The sequence below is a fragment of the Mastacembelus armatus genome, chromosome 1 (genome assembly GCF_900324485.2).
Source record: "Mastacembelus armatus chromosome 1, fMasArm1.2, whole genome shotgun sequence".
In the NCBI taxonomy this organism is placed as follows: Eukaryota; Metazoa; Chordata; class Actinopteri; order Synbranchiformes; family Mastacembelidae; genus Mastacembelus; species Mastacembelus armatus.
The window spans coordinates 5,241,820-5,263,640 of NC_046633.1; the positions used below are offsets into that span (position 1 = coordinate 5,241,820).

The 21,821-nt window shown below is 40.8% G+C and overlaps 1 protein-coding gene across 3 annotated transcripts in view; it reads right to left on the minus strand.

The window, feature by feature from the left end:
- Positions 1 to 307: 307 nt before the first annotated feature.
- fat1a (FAT atypical cadherin 1a) overlaps positions 308 to 21,821 on the minus strand; it is a 70,533-nt gene continuing 49,019 nt past the window's right edge. For 2 of the 3 annotated variants that reach the window (XM_026302897.2, XM_026302896.2), the window contains exons 11-29: positions 21,167 to 21,363; positions 20,898 to 21,051; positions 19,292 to 19,525; positions 15,694 to 16,080; positions 14,848 to 15,062; positions 12,985 to 13,122; positions 12,645 to 12,788; positions 11,147 to 11,344; positions 9,852 to 10,448; positions 9,070 to 9,292; positions 8,845 to 8,976; positions 8,525 to 8,682; positions 7,279 to 7,747; positions 6,833 to 6,986; positions 6,176 to 6,286; positions 5,388 to 6,028; positions 4,731 to 4,868; positions 2,944 to 2,979; positions 308 to 1,884 (exon numbers count right to left, since the gene is read on the minus strand). In XM_026302897.2, coding sequence (XP_026158682.1) covers positions 1,208 to 1,884; positions 2,944 to 2,979; positions 4,731 to 4,868; positions 5,388 to 6,028; positions 6,176 to 6,286; positions 6,833 to 6,986; positions 7,279 to 7,747; positions 8,525 to 8,682; positions 8,845 to 8,976; positions 9,070 to 9,292; positions 9,852 to 10,448; positions 11,147 to 11,344; positions 12,645 to 12,788; positions 12,985 to 13,122; positions 14,848 to 15,062; positions 15,694 to 16,080; positions 19,292 to 19,525; positions 20,898 to 21,051; positions 21,167 to 21,363 — 5,003 coding nt within the window. In that variant the 3' untranslated portion in view covers positions 308 to 1,207. The remainder of the gene's footprint in view (positions 1,885 to 2,943; positions 2,980 to 4,730; positions 4,869 to 5,387; positions 6,029 to 6,175; positions 6,287 to 6,832; positions 6,987 to 7,278; positions 7,748 to 8,524; positions 8,683 to 8,844; positions 8,977 to 9,069; positions 9,293 to 9,851; positions 10,449 to 11,146; positions 11,345 to 12,644; positions 12,789 to 12,984; positions 13,123 to 14,847; positions 15,063 to 15,693; positions 16,081 to 19,291; positions 19,526 to 20,897; positions 21,052 to 21,166; positions 21,364 to 21,821) is intronic. The other variant, XM_026302898.2, reaches the window with a different exon arrangement.

Here is a 21,821-nt window from a genome sequence, read left to right on the forward strand (position 1 = left end):
AAATTCTGTTTTCACTTTGTCATTATGTGGCACTAAGTGTAGATTCATGAGAAAAATTATATCGTAGTATCAGGCTGCAACATATGCTATGATATCACTGTGTTATAGTTTACACTGAAAATAGGATACGCTATACTGTATTTAGTATTTATGTTGTATTTGTTTTGTAGGGCTGAAACTAAAGATTGTTAGAGTTTATATTAATATTTACACTGCAGCAGTACTATAACAAAAGAATAACTTGCTATTTCAATTTCTACTTATTCATACACATGCTTTGGAAAAAAATGCACACAGACAGAAGAAATATTTTTAGGAATAATTTATTAACAGTATGAAAGCGTGAGCTTGTGGCAGTATTTAATAAAAACCTTAACACGACCATAGCGTTGCTCACACACACACAGACACCTGAAAAAGTGTCTATGGATAACTCTGCATCTATAAATATATTGGGTCCCATTTTCTTGGTGGAAAAATAAAGAGGTTCCAAAGTCAACATTTACAAATTAAAAAAAAAAAACAACAACAACACAAGAATATGCAATTGTTCACTGAAGACCCTTTTTGAAATGAACAGGAGACAATAAATTTTACGAGCACACTGTTTGGAAACGCCACGCGCTTCTCGCTTTTTTTAAATGTTTCTTTTCAATGTGAATGTACGCACAGTACGGCTGTTAACGTCACACCATTTAAGTTGTTTTTTAAAATAAAAGCATAGAATATCTACAAAACCTAGTAAACTTTGAAATCAAAACTGTACATTAAAATTTACATTGAAAATGAGGACTTGCATAAAAAACAAAATTCTTTATTTATAGAAACAAAGATACTGTGATGAAATATTCTTTTTTCTGATGCTTTTCCTGCAATGAAATGTTGACAATCAGACAATCCTTTTCCTGTATATGATGACGGTTACTTAAAGCAATGGCACGAACAACTCAAGGGGGCAGGAGCAGGACTGAGCAGACACAAAGGCTCTGCAGAGTCTCTCCTACAGCCTCTTCAGCTTTTCTCAGCTAACTGGCCCTCACAACCAGGCTCAAAGCCTCCTGTGTTTTGACTCAATTCATCATGTGTGTGTGCATGTATGTGTGTGGTGTTCTGTGTGTACACATACTGTGCGTTTTTAGTATGGGTGACGTGAGGGTCTAACATAAGGTGTAGCTGTGGCTTCAGGCACTTTTGTTTGGATCCAGTGTCAGACTTCAGTGTGCTGTTGGGAGTCCAGCGCAGGAATGGCCAGCTGCTCAAAGTGGGCCTCATCGCCGCTCTCGTAGTCGCTTATCATCACCTCGGACTCCTCACAGCACGCCGACATGTCCGAGCAAGAGGCTGTGGACGTATACAGAGACATGGACATATTGTCCAGAGCTGAGGAGTCAAAGTCCCGACTGCAACCTAAAGGGTAGCCCCCTCTATAGCCACTGATGCACATGGTTGAAGCTGGGGTGGTGTTGGCTGAGGTGGAAGTAGCACCTTGACCCTCAGTGTCACCCCCGTCGTTTGGGTATGGGTGCTGCGGCAGGTACTGGTTAAGGCTGTAGAGCTGGGGCAGGGCCGGGCGCTGACGGACCCCCCCAGAGCCCAGACCGGCTGCAGATGAATCCAAGTCTCTGGCCAGAGCCCGCAGGGTGTCGCAGCGGTCGCCATACTCTGGTAAAGGTGGTGGTGGCAGGTCGTCGTTGGCAGGGAAGTCTTCCGGTGGTGGAGGAAAGTCACTCTCAATGTCAAGGCCGCCGGGATAGTAGTCGGTGTCGATGGCACTCGGGTCACTGTACAGAGGGGAGGGTGACTCCACAACCTCATACTGTGGATACTCCTGGATTCCAGGAAGTTGATTACTTGGCATCCAATCAGATGTGTCCCAGTGATAGCCTGTTTGAGAAGTAAAAGCCCAAAGAAAATGGACACCCATTAGTGTTCTGTACTAAAGTTCAATGGACCATTCACCAAATGCCAAAATGTTAATGTTAAAAATCCACACCGTGCAACAGCAACACATCACAGCAACACAATGAGATGCTCATTAATAAACACAATAAACACCACAACACTTTGTGAGAGCAACTTAACACACTGAACACACATTCACAAACCTAAAGACAGAAAACTAAATAAATGTTCCAAGTTCTCATTCTATCCCTGTTATTTGTTCTGTTACCGTTTGCTCTATGCCAAAAATATGTCAAAACAATACATTTTATGTGACAGTGAAATCCTTTTTTCCCACACTTGACTATTAGCTCGTGGATAATAGTGGCATGTGTATTGTGGATATCAACTGGCAAAAGCTTTGTTTATTTTTCACAGGTTCAATGTAACGATGTGGGTGAGATCCAGCAGTCCTCTGCAGCTCACTGCAATTCAATACCGCACAGCTTTGTTTGCTAAAAACTGAGCAAACCCTAACCCCAATCCTACCCCGAGTCCTACCCCTAATTATTAGAAACTTAAATCCTTAGGATTTAAATTGTTTCATAATTACAACTTACCCACATATTTAATTTTACTCAGAAATATGTCATGTTACCAAAATGTGACTGTGACTTTAAAACATAGTTCTCTCCCACCACTTTACAAAATAAAAATTATAATGAAATGTTAAGGATAACTAAACGGTTTTACTATATAGGAAATTAAACTTTTTAAAAATAGTTACTATGAAGCCTGTCGCAAACTCTTAACAACAGAAAAACAGACACGCACACAAACACAAATCAGAATATTTAGTTACAGAGTGTACACCCTTTGATCAGATAACACTCGGATTAACATTTTCTCAGATGTTGTCACCTCGTCAGTGTCATGCATGGGAATGTTTCTGGTTTAATAACTGTCACACCAGCTGTGCCTTACAGAGGGGGTTTGGGGTTAGTCTCTTAAGCAGTTAGAGGGTGAGATTGTACATCAGGCAAACAAAGTTAAAAAAGTCACCTCTTGGGTTCTTGAGATCATGAGCCAAAAAAGACTCTTTACATGAGGCAAGAAGGAAGAGAAAGAGAAAGAACAAGTCACATTAGAACCTGAGAGGAAAGAGCAGTTGACTAAGGACACAAATGCAATGACAATCAAACACTGAACAACAAAATAACCATAAAGAGACTGACAGGTTAATTAATGGACAACAGGTCTGCCATTTTCTTAAACTGACTTCTTGAGGTGTGTAATCCAAAGTTGGCAACGATCAATACTGGGACTCGCAGACAACACTTCTGTCTGTTTAATTTAGTATTTACATATCTTTTTAATTAGGAGTAGGAACTAAAAAGGCTCACGTCAGAGTTGGATGAGGTTTGTCAGTGTAAGAGAATGGCAGCTTTACAACCTACACCAACACCAAAGTCAAAACTACTGGCAGATGGAAGCAATAATAGAATACCTTCTCTTTCCACCGTGTCAACAACAGAGTTGACAAGGTGGATTACTGTCACTATGGAGGCTTGTGAGAGGCAGGGCAGGGGAGAGTGGATGGAAGAGATCTAGCATTAGTACAAATGCTTTTGTAATTTAAAAAGAAAGTAAAAAAAAAACACATGGAGTGCATGGTGGTGGGAGTGAACACATGTGACACTTCCCACAAATATTGTCGTCCTTGTTGCTGGACACAATTTTTTTTGTGGTCTTCTGTGTCGACTCTGAATGTCTGGGGGTTTTCATGGCTGGGCACAAGACAATGGAAGGCGACAGAGTAAAAGGAGGGAGGGCTGGTTGTATTTGTGCAAGATAACACATCACAACAACATACTGAGATGCTACTGGGTGCCACTGACAGTACAGATGGAAGAATCACTAAAACATGTTGGCATTATCAAGCCCAACCCAGTCTGTGTCAGTCTGGAAAACAGCTGTAGAAAGAGCTTTACCTTTTTAGAACACCTTCTACTTCTAATATGGTTTGGGATTGATTTTTGAGGGCACAGATGAAAGTTTTGATGACTTATGAGCAGCATAACAACCCCCCACCCCACCCACAATGATGGCATTGGGAAACAAATAGGGTATGAAAAGGAAATGGGAGAACATAAGAACATAACTAATGTGTTTATACCCTTTTGATACATTCCTTGATGTTTCATTTAAACATCTGTTTGTGGGAATGTTAAAAAAAGAGAACAGACAAAAGAGAAAAGCTTGTAAATAAAATGAAAAAAAAAAAAAAGCATGATGCCTGTCGAAGTCGATGACGTTATGAATGACTTACAAACAGAATATAACAGAACATAACAGCTGTGTCAGTAAGTCATCCAACTTCCTTTACTTAGCACACGTAAAGAGATGGCTGAATGGAAAACAGGGTCAGAATGCTGTGTTTTTCTACACATGACAAGCTGCGATTGCTTCCGTCTGAGGACTTACAGGCTGGACCTCTTATTTAAAACCTTGTTCTGGATCTGTGGACTGATTTGATCCATATGGGAGCTGAAGCCCCGCAGCAAAAAGAAAGAGAAAAGAACATGTGACCCCAGAGCCACCATTTTGGGCCATCCATTGTGAGCATGCAAAGAAACAGTGTTAGCATTTAAATCAACAAGGCTCTACAAGACCAAAGTAACTACTGCAAAATCCTGCATGCCAATCAGACAAAAGAAGAAACAGTAACTCATCACAAGTGCAACATGATATCTCATTTATGTATGCGTACTACCAACACAAAACTGTGTTGTCTTGTTAGTTTTCCTCTAATGACTATTAATAGATTAACATCCTGAATGTCAGCATACCGTTATCATCGCAGGACTCTGACTGGAACGAGCTGAGGGACTGGACCTCAGACATGCTGCCCCTGGTGTTATATGGGTGACAGGCACTGTCCTCTACAGGCTTCTTTGTCAGGCACGGGTCCAAGTCCACTACTTTAGCTAGAGGAGAAAGCACAGTTTAACATAAAAACGTCCATGTAGGGCAAAGGAACAAAGATGAACAAACAAATCCAATAGCAACAGTTTGTGGGCAACACAAGCAACAGTTGTTTCTTTGTCATTTCTAAGGGACTCTGTAATTGGAATCTATATACTGTATATTTTAATTTGAGAAAAACATGCACATTTTCTTTCATTTGGAATAAACGGAGACAACATGGTCCATCATTTCCTAACAACTTCCTGGCAAGTTTCTAGAAAAGAACTGCATAACTCGGTGTGTTTTATAGAGAAAATAGAGACATGGTTCTGTCACTTTAATTATTTAAAACACACACACACTGTTGGTTGGATTGAGTTTATAAGCAGTTATTGGCTTCCAGAGAATTTCTTCCATTTAAACTCAAGTAACTAACCATTCATTAATGATTTATTTTCAGAAATGTTTTTGAAATGTTATATCTGTACAGCATGCAACACCAGTAGGGTAGACCTGTTGCTGCCTAGAAGCAAACTTACTGTCATAATCATAGTCCCAGTTTGGCTTCTGGATGGAGTCGCTGTCTGAGACGGAGTTGGAGGGTGGGGGAGGGGGGAGATTGGGTGCTACGCTGCACACGGCCACAGTTTTGCGGTGTCCGTGGACAGAGTCCGGGTTAAACGTGCTGAACTCAGGATGTTCTGGAATGGCTGAGCCTTCAAACGAGTTCCTGTCCAGGTTGTTTCGTGAGTCGCTTGGAATGCTGGGAGTGTAGGAGATGGGCCGCACAGGAACCTGAGGCGGGATGTCAGAGTAGATGTTCTTGTTGAGTTTGCTGTCAAAGTATGGTCGCTGGAGGAAGGAGTGAGGCACGTTTGAATCTCCAGGGTGTTTGTTGTGATCAGTCTTTGACTTCCTGCGACAGGCTTTCTTGCGGACGATGATAAAGAGAAGGACCAGGATGAAGATGCCAGAGACAAAGACCACAATGCCAATCACCTCCTCCAGCCCGATGTTCCAGGAGGTAGAGATAAATTCATTGCGGACCTCAGCACGGTGTTCACACATCTGTCCACTGAAACCCAGCGAGCAGTTGCACTTGTAGGAGCCATATGTGTTCTGACACTGGCCTCCATTGGTGCAGGGGTTCTTGATGCATTCATCAACATCACTCAGGCACCTGAACAGCACATGGGAATTCAGTGAAGTGTGTCAGAGGGTGAAATACTATATATTACAAACTGCTGCTCTAAGAGATCAGACTACTTGGAGATTTTAAATTATTCAGTGAGGTCAAGTCATGAATTTGAGCTCAAAATGGACTTACCGGTCTCCCTGGAAGCCTGCTTCGCACTCACATACTGGACCATCCAGACTATCAATACACTTTCCACTGTTTTTGCAGGGGTTGTCTCTGCAGTATGGCCCCAACTGGCACCTGAATTCAAAACAGGTTTATGTAAGCAACCTAAAGAAACTCACTGATGAAATGTGTTACTTAGTGTGAAAGATTTGTATTCAGAGGGGAATTAGTGAAAATTACAAGCACAGTTTGTTTTGTTGCTGCAGAATATATTACTGTTCAAATGACTGGCTTAGACATAATTACAAAAATTCCAAATGACAGGCCTTCATATCCCTAAGATGTGAGAAATACTGGTCAGGTTTAAAAATATAATAATTACAATGAATTATCAAATATTATTAAACATTCATTATAATATTACAATTACTGAACGCTGTGTGCACTCTAGAACTGACCTCCCACCCTTCCCTCCCTCTCTCCACTTGTCTTTGACACTTTGAACACTGTTTACTATGAAATATGAACATACTTTTAACCTTATCTCCCTTTATCATGCCATTCTCATTACACACACATTCTTTCCAAATGTCTTCTCCTCCATCATCAATGTTGTATGCCTGTAGCCAATATTCACATTTTCTATTTAAAAATGAGATCAAAAAGGAAAAGTAGTGATACCTCTGTCCTGAGTACTGCCCTCTACACTGGCAGTAGAAGCTGTCTGCACGAGGGACGCAGGTGCCTCCGTACAGGCAGGGATTGGAGGCACAAGGGCTTATGCCAATCTCGCAGTGGGTGCCCATGAAAGAGGGAGGACACTTACAGAAGTAGCCTATGGATTGTAAAGAAAAGCAAAGTGAAGACAAAAATGGAGTAAGTGTCCATTATACACAACAGAAAACAGGGAAGGTTTTCACCTAGTGTATACTTATAAAGCAGAGAAACACAGGCCTGCCTCTTACTGCTCATCTTGAAAAAAGCCTTGTTCATTTTTTGAGATTGGGTAAATTTGAGAACTTCTTCCAAGTACTGAAGTAGTACAGTGCATTAAAAAAGGAGAACTAAAAATTAAAATTAAGTGGCTTCAGTGGAAATTCAGTGATACTGAACTGGACAGTACTGACCTCCATTAGGCAGCGAGGTACAGCTCCCTCCGTTGGTGCAGGGGTTGCTGGAACAACTCTCACCAGGTGTGAGCGCACATCCTGGAGCTACATCCACAATATCCTCCAGCACAGCGTGGGCCCAATGAGCTTTTGAGTTCAGAGGCAGCTCCTGGCCATTCAGAGTGATGGCTTCCATGCAGCCACGGAACCCGTTAGCGACAGGTAGGCTGCGTCCATGGCGAGTGGGGGCGTGCTGGCGTATGTGACCGCCAAAGTAAATACTGTTATCAAGGTTGAGGGTACGCAGGGTGCCTGGTGCTGTACCCGAGGCTGCGTGTACTCGATCCAGCACCAGCTTAGCATAGTTACCATCCACCTCCAATGAGACAGTGTGCCACTCGCCATCATTAACCTGGGCACTGTGGACTGACACAAGGCCAGGGCCACTGCCACAGTCAAACTTGTACTGCAGACGGCCATTCACAATCTAGATTTTAGACAGATAAATTACAGTTAGAACATGACAAACCTTCAATTCAGTTCTGTGCTTCACTTTTTGATTAACATTCCATAAAACTACAATTTGGGCAAAGAAACTGCAATTAAATCAAGTCACTGAGTTAAATCAGTCTGACAGTGTCACAAATTACTACCTATTAGAGAATGCAGTGTATGTATTTTTTCATCTTATCTTCATAAATGATAAAACAAAATTCTCCAAAAATATCACACAATGCCATCTTTACAGGAAAAAACAGCTTCATACAATGTAGGTGATATTAAAAGACCTACACAGACCCACAGCCTGATAAACAAGAACTGCCTCTTAGCCAGCCAGGTTTTAGTCTAAAGTGTGGCATGCAGACTGCTGTACCAGACAAGACTCTAAAAGGAATGTGTGGAAAACTGCTTTCTGTTTTCCTCCCAGTACAAAAATAGCCTGTCTGTGATTTTTTTAATCCACCACCACATTCTCATAGTCTCTCATGAGAAAGGAGTTTTAAAATGGCTTTTTGAACCCTTCAGTATAATTGGTTGGCACACATGGGTGGTCTCGAGGGACAGTGGGTCAGTTGTGTTTATTAAGCCCTACTGTTATGGAAATGCTGGGCAGTAATGCAAAGATGGGCTCAAAAATGCAAACAGTCAGTCTAGACCTAATTATGATAAGTAAAGTTTCATTTCAGTTTAAAGAAGCAGAAGGAATACAAATAGAGTTATAGCTGAGTAATAGGGCTGGACACACACATACACACAAACGCACCTCAAGGATGCTGTAGTCTGTTCCTTTAGCATACATGACAGTTGCATGGCTGGAGAAGGTCCTGAGCCTCAGAGAGAGTTTCATCAACTCCTTGTTGTCATTCTCCATCAGATGGTATTTTACATAGCCACTGCCGCTGAATGTCAGTGAGTGGCCATCTGACATGAAGGACAAGTGAGGACAAAGCACATGTCAATGTCAGAAAACTAAATATTCATCATCACTTTTACATTATCATGTATCATGTATTAAGGTGGAGAGATGGGTGGAGAGCAAAGATACAGTATCTAGAGACTGATTAACAGGTGGGATGGTCTTACCAGAACATTTGGCCTTTTTGCCCTCTGGACACACGCAACTATACATGGTATCTCGAGGATCTGCCACACACTCCATGCCCTCAGGACAGGGGCTGTTCTCACACAGGTTGTTCACCGCAGGACATTTGCCACCTAAGCACCAAAATACATTCAGTTACAATGGGAGTTCTAACAGGATTCATACATTTGTAAATGTTTGTCCGTCTGTGAGTACATCAGGTGTACCTTCACACTGACAGGTTGCAGTTCTCTGGTGTCGTGGTGTAACAAAGCTTAGGCGAGCGGTGCTATAAGTCGACATAGTGCTTTTATCCAGGGAGATGACTTCATTGCAGAAGCGTAACGGGCAGTCGAGCCCGGCACACAGCTTCTGTACCACCCGCACGATCCGAACCCCTGTCATCTCCTCTATCACAGCAGCAGAGGAGTTCAGCTTACGGAAAACCACCTGAAGTAAATTGAGAAATGAATACCAAAAGATTCAATAAACATGTTAGTGCTGAAATTAGTGCTCTATTATTCCATTGCCCAACTGACACAAAATTAGGTAAATAATTTTGATAATTGATAATAGATGGTCAAAGTTAACATTACCGTATTTTCCAGACTATAAATCAAACATTTTTTTACTCCTCTGGCTCGTCCTGTGACTTATATAGCAAAGCGACTTATATGTGTATATTTAGAGTTATTTTGTTGAATAGTCACTAGCATTAGATGGCACTCTGGTACTCTTGACTCAAATGAAGACATTATACTGCTGAAAAAAACGTTTCTGTTCACGCTAAACCAGAAATCCTAGGGTGACACATGAAAGTGCAGCTAATAAAGTATGCAGCTGAAACAAAGTTTAGAGTGTTTGCATTCAGGCAACCCAAGAGAGAAGGACATGCTGCTTCATTTCCCCAGTTCCCATGTGCCGTGAGGTGACAGTAATAACCACTGCTCCACCATGCAACTCTAAATGAATATCTAAACACATAAACTGTCATTTCGGTGGCTCCTACCTCCTGAGATTGGTAGGGGGTGCCAGATCTCTCTAAAGTCAACATCACATCCAGATCTCCTTGCTCTGATGGTTGCAGGCTCACCAGGTGGACCTCACTCCTCCTCACTCCAGCAATGTTTCTTAGTGCCCGCTGGAAGTTGCGCCAGTAGTCCCCAATAAACTCCTCAGGAGCGATGTTTGCAAAGCGCACAGCAATAGAGTTGTCCAGGGCCTGACGAGCTGCTTGTCGGACATGCACGTTGACATCAGCAACTGTTGTGAAGCGTCCATCAGTCACAGTCACATTGAGAGGGTAGTGACCAACATCGAGCGGTCGTAGGGCGATAATTTTCCCATCAGAAGCAGAAACGGAAAACAAGGTACCATCCTCATCCGCAGATGAGGAAGGTGAAGGAGCGAGGCTGTAGGTGAGAGTGTCATAGATGTCTTGGTCAGTGGCGTGGATCTTGCCCAGAACACCTCCAGGGTATTCGTCACCAGCAGTGGAGATGAATATGTCCAGAGGAAGAATTGCAGGAGGGTAGACACTCTCCTCGATGACACGTGCACTGATAAAGGCAGTGGAAAAGAGTGGAGGTTTGCCACTGTCTGACACCTTAAACAAGAAAAGGAGAGTAAGTGATGAATAAAGAATGTGCACTGTAAGTTTTTATCTATAAGAATTTTCCAACAGCAGAGGGCAATCATGCTCTTCCACTGCAAACATCTGTAATCTGACAGCATCTCCATACTACAGGTGCATTTAGATATTAAAGCCAACTAATAAATTTACAAGAGCATACAGTTTAACATTCACACTTTCAAATGACTGGTCATTGGTTTTGCAAGAATAAAACAACTACGAGTCCACACTAAGTGTGCATCTTGTGAGCATCACACTTTCATCTCATATCCCATCTGCCTACTCATTTTTTCCCTCTGATTCTTTTCTCTAAGGTGACACATCAACACCCAGCACCACACATAATCATGCCAACTCAAGGAAAATGTCTTTTATTTATGCCTCTCTTATGAGATGCATTCTGATGGAGTAGCTTTATTGCATGCCTATTGTTGTTTTCAAGGCTAAAAGCTGCATTGAGGGTATATTTAGGAGGATTAAAGGATGAAGATGCAGATGTGAACACTGACTAGTTCAGGGGAAAAAATAGTATGAGATATCAATTGAGTAAACATGATGGAAGAGGTACAGAAAGGGAAAAGAAGGAAGACAAATAGATCAGGTCGGTGTGGCTTGACGGTTAAATCAATACAACCTCTTAACTTCGCTTTCTCCTCTGTGCTGTGACTCACCTGTGCTTGAAGTAGGTAGTGTTCTTTGCTTTTCCTGTTCAGCACCCCCACGGCCACTAGAGCTCCCTGCTGATTAATGTGGAAAACATCACCCTCATTCCCATCCACGATGGCAAAGGTGAAAGGTGGGCCGTTGTGGGAAGCATCTCGATCTGTTACAGTGAGCTGAAGAACACTTGTGCCTTTTGGTTGGTTCTCCTGTGAGGCACGAGAGAGGGGGTGGTTGCCATGAAACTATGCAATTCTGTGATGGTTAACTACAAATGTTTTGCAGCAGTTGAGATATGCAGGCACAGAACACTCTTGATGTGGGACAAAATGTTGCAAAAGTCACTGTGGTATCTGTTAGAAAAACATTTTTCCAACTGAGAAAACTCAAAAGTTTATCTATCTATCGTAGCATACTGATGTTAGCATTTAGCTCAAAGTGCTTTAAACTGCTGTGCCAAAAGTACAATTGATATCAGGGATGTGCAATCCCTGCTGGCTTTCCAACTATTGCAGCCATACCCACAGCTGAATATCTGGATCAGGTGTGTTAGGTCAGTCAGAAGCTGGAACAAGGACAGTGGCCCTCAGGGGCCAGAATTGCCCACCTCTAATTTATACTCTTACTCTTGTTTCAGCTCAATAACTTTTACCAATCCCCACTGACCCTGGCCAGCCTTCTTCTTTAATTTAGTTCTTTTCCAAGAAAATTTACATGATCTTTGACTTTGCTATCACATTTGACAACATTTTACAGTAGTAAAATCCAATTTCTGCCAACTGAGTCCCTAATGCATTTCTATTAAAGTAGAGATGACCACTGCTACTGGCCTTGGTCATTTGTCCTTATCTAACAATCTACAGTGTTGTGGGGCCAGACATTTTGGTTTTCTATCCCTGGATGGGTTTCAGATCTGACCCTTCAGTTGGCTATTTAAAGAAAACTCCTGATTTGCTTGGTAGTGTGTACAGTATATGAGGCTGTGACTTTGTACAAGAATTTGATCAAGTAAAGGCAAAGCAATGTTTTATCCTGATGTTCTTGAGCTGTTTCCAACACGCACTGTTCCTCCTCACGATATCACTTAAATTACTTTTTCCATTTTCTAAGCAGAAAGGAGAATCAAATCATCAGGTGCATCATTCTATCATTCTTCCCATGCACACACGTTTTCCTTCACTTAAGTAATCTGTTACTTAGTATCTTGTACATTTCTACTCTTTCATCACTCTTGATATACAGTTTTTATACTTATATCTTTAGTCTGCATTCTTATACTTAAGATGCAGTCTGTCTTTTATTTCCCTCATCCCTTTTTCCCTCTTCTTAAATCCATTGTTGCTCCATCCTCCTACTTGCTTCTTGACATTCTAGTCACACAGTCTCATTATGCCTCCCAGTTAATCCCTCTCTGTGTCCACTGCAATCCCCTGCACCTCGCTTTCTTTTTCTTTCTTTCTCTTTAGTTCATTCTCTTCCTCTCCATACTGACCCTGTTCCTCCTCTCACCTGGATGATGAGGCTGTAATTGGCCTGGGAGAAAAGGGGCGGGTTGTCATTGACGTCTGAGATGTCGATGTTGATCATGGTGCTGCTTGAAAGAGGGGGCGCCCCATTGTCTGAGGCGACCACCATCAGAGTGTAACCTGAAGTCTGGGAGAAAGAGAGAAAGAATTACCATACATAGGCAAAGCTGCTTTTGCAAGCAATAATGCAGCAGAGATTAGTAAACAAGCTTCCCTATTAGGACTGACATGACTCTGATTGGATTCTGCACAGAATGCAATTAGTTCCTCAGTGGATTAAACTGTATGTGTACAGTCAGCATTGTATCTGCTGTTTCTCTTACTCTCTCTCTGTCCAGCTGTCGAGCAACTTTTAGCTCTCCTCTGACTGGATCGATGGTGAAGGGGCTCCCTTGGTTACCATCCACAATGGAGAATCGCACGTGATTATAAGAAGGTCCGTCGAGATCCTCAGCCATCACCTTTGAATTAATCAATCAAAACTACAAATCAACAATCCTTGATACAGCATTGAAATAATTAAATGCTTTGTTCATATGTTACTGTGTATTATGTTAATATATATGTTAAAGGCCCTAAAAACATTATTTCCCAACAAGTTTCTTGTTATGAGCAATGGAGAACACACAAGTGTAAAACAAGATTTGTATTTTTATCTCTAGTAGTTTTAGTTGTGTAGGAATCAATGGAAAAGTATGTTGTTATATAGATGTATAGCAAAATTGAACTTCAAATCTGATTTACTGTAAAAATGACACTATTAGCTATTATTTGACCATTTCACCATTTGATAATTATATTTTTGAGTAAAAATACCCAATATTTCTTCTTTCTATTTCTGTTTATGCTTTACCAGAGTAAACTGAATATCTTCAGGTTTTGGATTGGAAACAAGCTGGCACCGTCATGGTGGATTCTGAGAAATGGGGTTGGACTTTTTTTTTTATTATTTTCTGACATTTTATCAATTTATTGGAAAAATATTAGGCTGATTAAGATGAATAAAAACAACTGTTAGTTGTAGACCTACTTTGAAAATATACAGATAGACATGACCTTTGTCTAGTGTTTCTTTGTCTCTTTCACTGTCCTCAAACACACACACACACACACACACACACACACACACACACACACACACACACACACACACAAAGAAACACACACACGGTCTTAAAACCTAACAACTGTCACATATTGAAAGGGATCCCTAGGGAAATCAGCAGTCAGTGAAGATTTACAAGAATGAGACAATGGCAGGTATTAAAATCTCATTTTCTGAAAAATGATTTATATTCATCATATCAAGTACGTCAGACACACAGATGAATGGGCATAAGCAGAGGTATTTTAGGAGGTGAGGGAGGAAAGTTAGACAATGGGCGAAGTGAAACTAACATTGAAAAGCTAGAAAATGCTTTATCTTTGATAGGGGCTTAATGAGTCAAATGCCTTTTAATTAGGCAGTTTGAACATGTGTCAGGTAATGCACACAAACAAGTGTGCAGTGAGCATGAAGAGCATTGGTCCTAATTTAGCTGTGCCACCAGATGGTAATTTGCCACAGGTGCAGTTATGTGATAGGGTACACAGTGAGTAACAGGCACAGAGAGGAAAGACTTGAGGGACTAAAAGAACAACTGGGTGACAAGGTGAATGAACCTATCCATTAATCCATCCATCTATACCTGCTTATTCCTTAACCAGGGTCACAGGGATCTGCTGGAGCCTATCCCAGCTCTCTTTGGGTGAAAGGCAGGGGTCCACCCTGGACAGGTCACCAGTCCATCACAGGGCCACATAGAGACAAACAACCTCACACACTCACACTCACTCCTATGGGCAATTTAGAGTCACCAATCAACCTGACATACATGTTTTTGGACTGTGGGAGGAAACCAGAGTACCTGGAGAAAACCCACACAAGCACAGGGAGAACATGCAAATTCTGTAAAGAAAGGCCTCTGCTGGGGTTCAAACCTGGGAACTTTTTGCTGTGAGGCAACAGTGTTAACCACCAACCCAATAAATGAACCAATTGTTTTAACTTCAGGAAAGTTACCAAAGAGCACTTAAAATGTCCCTTAGCCTGCAGCATGTAGATATATTGTAATTATGGGTTATTTCCCACAACAAGCACTTAGTATATGTAAACATATCCATACAGAAAGCATGTATAGCGTTACCGTCATCACACTCTTTCCCAGCTCAGTGTCCTCGCTGACGACAGCTGTGTAGACATCCTGGCTGAAGACAGGACTGTTGTCATTGACGTCAGTAAGGTTGATGTTCACAGTGGCCATGTCACTGAGTGGTGGTGAGCCACCATCTGTAGCCTCAATCGTGATGTAGTATTCATGGGAGACCTCATAGTCCATCGGCTCAATCACAAAGACGTCACCTGAGAACAAAAGACAACGGAAACTCAGGAAGGTGGATTGTTTGTGGAGGGTCTGTTTGTAGCAATTTTGATCCTGTCATAACTTTTCTCAACTGGATCATAACTCTACAAACCTATTTCAATTGAAATGCAGTACAAAGTGCATGTCAAATCATTACTTATTAATTTTCATTTGAAATTCCAAAGTTATGCTGGGCTCAGCTGGTTTAATTTTCTTTACTGCTAGCAATGATATTATATTTTATATTTTTATTATTATTTTAACTTTGGTGTTCTGTTGCAGCAATGCAGCTAGCTAATAACAACCTAGCCTGAAGGCAAAACTGGGTGACGGTTGAATAGTTTGCAATGACTTTATTTGCAGATGTTTTCATTTTGTCCACAGCATGATGCCATGATCAGTGTGAGACAGGAATGCAGACTGTATAGACTAAACAACTACGTAATGGTATGGGTGATGTGGCTCTAGATATTTAACTTCACATTTAAGTCCTGTGAAAACGATGGGAGACTGTGTAATAAGTCTAATAAGTCTTCTTATAAGTTAACAGTTATTAAATTTACTTATAATATACTTATAGAACATAGCTAGGAGCACAATGAAAGTGATATATTTTCTGCTATTACATACCAGTACGTGGGTCTACGCTGAACAAGCCGTGTTCATTCCCACTGATGATGCTGTAAGAGATCTCTCCATTAGCCTCCATGTCCCGGCTTGAAGCCTGCACTCTGAGTACCTGCGTGCCGACAGCCACGTCCTCTGACAGCTCTGCTGTGTATTCACGGTACTCAAACACTGGTGGATTGTCATTGATGTCCAGGACAGAGATCACCACCTGGCACAGCGAGGAGAGACGTGGCAAGCCCTGGTCACTGGCACGGGCCTTCAGCTCATATACGGACTGCACCTCACGGTCCAGGGGACGCTCCAGGCTTATGACACCAGTGTGTTCATCAATTGAGAAATACCCACTGGCAGAATCAACCAGTGAGTAGAGGATGTCTCTGTTAAGACCTACAAGACAAAGAAAGGATAGTTCATGTAGTATTGCAACATCTATCTTTTTAGTCCACTTTCCTAGTAGTTATAATTTGACACCTTTCCGTTTACAACATGTCTGTGTCTAACTTCTCACTTTCTTGACCTACCACCCACATCTAAGCAATTAAGCTGCTGAGTAAGATTTTATAATTACCAGTAAGACTTATGGCCACATAAACAGAAATACTCCTTTAAGTACAGGGCCCAAACAAGCATATTGAGTCTTGTATTGACACATTGATTTTTGAATGATTAAAACTGTCACCATCTATCCTCATTCCAAAACATCCATCTTTCACATAGGCTCCGATAAGCAGGAGCTGTAAACGTCTAATCCATGCCATCCTCATAACTCATGTCCTCCCACTAGCAAGATGCTCCCAGCAACAAGACAGAGACGGATCGCAATAATAATCATAATGCCTTTCTGCAGGTGGCCCCCATTTGGAATACGCTATTATATTCTCATTTATCAGGTAAGTGCCCCCATCCTCCATAGATATCATTACAGTGTTGGAGACAACCGTGGGGAGCCTTACTTATGTGGTTTCCCATCACTTTCACCTGGTTTGATCAATGCTTAAAGGTGGTTGAGGTATTTGTGTTGAATTGTGACATGTGTTTGTATTTCTAGTCTTGTCTTAGGATTTTGGACTAGTCTTTGAAGAAATAAGCATCACACTGGGCTGTTTGAACATTATAATAGGCTTTTTTGTTATTTTATAAAGTTTTATAGACAATCAAAGAAATTGATCAGTTAAACAAAAAATAACCCATATCAAACATTCTTTGTATTTAAAACCCGATATTCAAGACAGTGTTGTGGAAAGCATTTTTACATGGGAGATTTTAATTTGTGGACTTTTAAGACATCCCTCTCAATAGCTTTGGTGGCAAGATTGTTGAAAACAGGTCTGAATCTGGCATGGCAGCAAAGAGGACAAAGCCAAAAATGATTAAATTACTTCACACTGGAGCAACATAAAAAAATCAAGTGAAAACAACAACAGCAAGACAGTACAGTGGGAAAGGAGAGAGTGATGAAGGACAAAGCAAAATCAAAGCAGAAATATGTACTTGCATAGCTTTAGTTTATCACAAATCCAGGGCACCAATCTGAGTCTGTTTGTCTGTCTGGTTCATAACCATTCCACACAGATAAGTGCTGCCTCTGAGATTACAATAGTGGGCTCAACTGACGAGCAGTGATGTGGGTAAGTATCAAACATCTTACAGCCAAGAGGGTAAGTGGATGATAGTGGCTGTGGAACACCGTGCCCACTGCCAAGAATGAGTCCACACTAAGATATGCAGGGTCGAATATTGATGGAAGATAAAGCAACTCTTTTCTCTTAGGAGGAGTGTTACATTAGGCTTCACATTTTGATGGTTGGCTGCAAAGACAGTTGACTGAAGTGTGAGTAAACTAGGTCAAAACAACAATGCCTATTTTTTGTGTATACTCCGCATGTCTGATTGTGCTTGATTGCACTTATTGCTCCTGGCTAAACTGCAGGGAGCACCTTTTCCCCACCTATCCTTCAAGTACATTTATCCTTGATATTCAAAATATGAAGCGAATATTTGTGCTAGCAAAGCCTCAGGGAAAGAAATGTCTCAATACCAGCTCTTTCTTTTCAACATTTAACGTTTCTCTCTGATGAACCAAATTCTGAAATCCTTTTCATTCTGTCAAACTGTCAGTCCACCCAAAGTGAGGGACCAAAAAGAAAAATAAAAAGAGAGGGCGTCACTTCTCTGACAGTGAACAGGACAAAATGATTCTTGAATGCCCTGCTCCACTAAACTGAAGGTGTAATCTGGAACGACAGGTCCAACAGCTTCCTGGATGAAGTCTCAGGGATGTTAAATCACTGTTTGACTGGATTGCTTAAGTTTTAAATATTATACATGTCTAAACGTTTCAGTGGCTGGCAGAGCTTGCTGAAAGGTGAAGACATATAAATAAATATGCAGCCCTGTGGCTTTGCACCAGACAAATGGAAAATTGCTATCGTCTCTTTTGAGAATTCAGTTTAAAGAGAGAAGATTTTCATTAGAGTGTAATGGAGCTTTTAATTTGAGGGGTTGATCATTCATGAAATTCCACATTTGTTAACCCTCTGTCTAGTCAGTCAGCGCAATGCAGGTGCTTAATTAAAATATAATAGCCTGTGCACTGTGAGCCAACACTGAGCCAACATACATATGTATATGGTATACCATGCTGATGCTCAAAACCTTTTAAAAGGCATATTGTTAAATTCTAATTGCCTGCTATTTTATTGTGACATTAAGTAACACAACGGGCCTTTGTTAATTGCAGTTTAAGCATATTGTACAGGCATTTGTGAGCCTCATAATTAACTTTTTATTTTCACAACAAAAGGAAAGGGATTTGAAACAACATTGAGACAGATTTATGAGAGCTCACAGTGTCTGATGAATTTATTCTTTCGGTGTGCTCCTGCAATTTATTTTGTAAAACCATTAAAAGCTTTGTGGTGTTTGAAAAAGAAATGTCAGAATCAAAAACATATTTTAATATACTTTCAACTATCTAACATAGTTTTATGAAGAGAAACAATGAGTACAAATAAGTTCCATATGATATTCTAAGGTACCTGCTTTATTTTTTTAACAAATTTGTAAATGGCACACTAGGCCTGTCAATCAAATTCTGGATTTCTGCACATGTTGACGCAGTTTCATGGCGATGTAGTAACAATAGCCCCATATATGAAGGCACTGCAAGGGAGATGACTGTGTTTGGCCTTTCTAAAAACACAAAAGCTGATGAACCATGTACCTGACATGGTTCATCAGCTGACGAAGATGTTGACATTTTGCTGAGGTCATCAGCCGAAAATGTTACAGTGTTTTCAATCAACTCACGGTGCTAACATTAGCCATCAGCAGTCATTTCAGTGAGCAAAATTGATGGCTGACAGCTGGAAATAACAAGCCCGCTTTTGTCTACGTCTGTTGAAAATCAAGGGGCCATTGTTTGAAAAATTACTAAGAAATTTGACTGGTAAATCTACCATAATGTGAGAACAGAAAGCTAGACAAAGGAAATTCTCTATGTAGTGTAGGCTTTTGAACAAATGAGAGTAAAAGCATTATATACTATATTTGATAAAGAACATGCTATAGGAAAATAATGCATAATAACATTCCTCACCAGTATCAGCATCATTTGCTAGCAGCTTTGCCACATATGTGCCCATCTCTGTGTTCTCGAAGACTGTAATGATGTAGGGATCAGATGAAAACTGTGGTGGGTTATCGTTGACATCTTCCACAGTGATGTGGACATCTGCCTCACAGTACCGCCCTCCTCCATCCACTGCCCGTACTTTGAACCTGTGCTCAGCTTTGTCCTCTCTGTCCAGAGGCTGTAAGGTCTTCAACTCCCCTGAGGGTGAGACAAAAACTGCTTTAAGCAAAACACACAAACTCAAAAATGCAAACTCTTCAGTGGAATAGGACAATGTCATTGAGGGGAAAAAACACATCCAAGCCATTCCACTTACAGGCAACCATAAAATCTGTGTAAGAAACTAATCCAGAGAATGAGTTTGGGCCTAAGGACAAACCATGTATACTCAAAAGTAATGTAACACCCTTGTCAACTATCTACTAACCAAGCAAAAAGCATCCAAACAACTAATGGCTTTTAAGAGAGAAGAGAGAGGAATAAATAAGTAATTGAAGCACAAGAGGAGGAAGAGAAAGGGAAAGAGAGCAGTGCAGTGAAGGAAAACATCAGAGATGGCAGCTAAGAGCAGCTTGGAAGTGTCCTGGGATGTGAGGCAGCCAACGTTACCACAACCACTTTGGAACTCTGGAGCCTCTTGGCTGTCCTCATCTTCAATGATCCTACTTGTCTGCAGCGAAAAAACTAGCATTCCCTCTCCATAACCAAAGTGCTGCTGCTGGAAACTCAATATTGATGGATGGCAAAAGGCAGCTGAATGGAAGTGTCGCCTTTTTATCTGCTTCGCTGCCACTCTCAGCATATTAAGCTTTTCCATTACATTAGGTGATGTATAGTTGTTTAAATCTACTTGCTTAGTTTGTGTGGTTCTTTCATGCATTTACTTTCTGTTCATTTCAAAAATAGGATGGTGGTGATTATATCGTATTGTTTTTCTTTTCTTTATTCTTTCCTTTTTCACCCCAGCAGCCAGATGAAGTGGGTCTCTCAAAAGAAATTCTTTGCAGGCAAGAAGTATAGTAGTCATAAATTCAACTTAAGTGTACAACTCTGTATTTTAGTGCTACATTGGATTTTTCAGTTGCCCTGCAGGGAAATGTTTTTGTCTCTTTTAAACATGAATATGTAAATAATAAGTGGGCAGAAGAAAGCTGGCTTGCCCCCTCCATGGCTGATAATGATTCGTACACACAGAAACTCAAATATAAACACATTACATTTTGCAGGAGATTACAAACTCTCCAATCTTTAAAGTATAAAATGTAAGAGTGCTGTCATGCTGAGCTATCTTTTTGACTCTGTGGCTCAAAGCAGAGGGCCAAGAGCGACTTTAATATGAATGTCCCACATACTGCTTCATAATGTTCAGAATAAGCAGCAACACAGCTGGAATGAAATCTAACTCTGTGGCAATGGACACAGATGGCTTCATAAAGAAATAAAAAGGAAAGGAAAGAAAAGGAAAAGTGATCTTATAAAATGTACTGCTAAGTATTTTAGGTCATGTTTTCATTGAACATGAACATAACACAATGCTCCTAAAAATTCCTGTTACCACATAGATACATACCTGTATCTGATTCAATGACAAATAATTCTGATCCAACTCCTTGGAGCTCGTAAGAGATTTGGGCATTTGATCGGATGTCATCATCTATGGCAGAGACCTGCAAGATGAGTCTGCCAGCAGGGGAGTCCTCTGGCACAGTCTCACTATACATGGACTGAGGGACAGATAGAGTAAGAGTAAAATGGAAGAGGAATAAATAAAAGTTAATGCCAGGAAGGAAAATTCACAACAAGCTAAAATTACAATACTGTCATAAAAAACAACTTTACCTTTTCACACACAGGACTATTGTCATTGGCATCCAGCACCTTAACCTCTACAATGGCTTTGGCAGTGAAGATGCCATCACTGGCAGTAATGTTGAGGAGATAATTGTCCTTCTCTTCACGGTCCAGGGGCTTCCTGACAGAGACCTTCCATTCATTCTGAATGTGTTCAATGGCAAACTGGCCAAGTGGATCTCCCCCTGTTAAAAAAATATACTGCTTTAGAATGATCTGTAGCTCTGAAACAAGAAAACAGGAAGCAGCCTGAGCCATTGAAAAGACACAAGGATAAGGATATACCTTCAAATGTGAACTCTACTGTCAATTAATAATCACTGAAATCATTATTTGGAGTGTTTATGCCCACTTCACAAAGAAAATCCTAACTTCTAAATAAAGTGTGTCTGGCACACAAGTAACTGCAAACTGCAAACCAAGAAACTGAAATCAACATCAACCAATGTTAGCACTGGTTTCTAATTCTTCTTTATATTTTCAGACTTTGCATAGTTATTTACACTTGCTAATGAGCACCAGTCTATTTCAGAACATTATTCAGATATTATTCACATTTCTGTATTATCACGACCTAAATATTTGCCTAGAGCTTGGGAAGTTTTGGTGATAACTGTGACTCCTAACAGTTAATAGGGCTGTG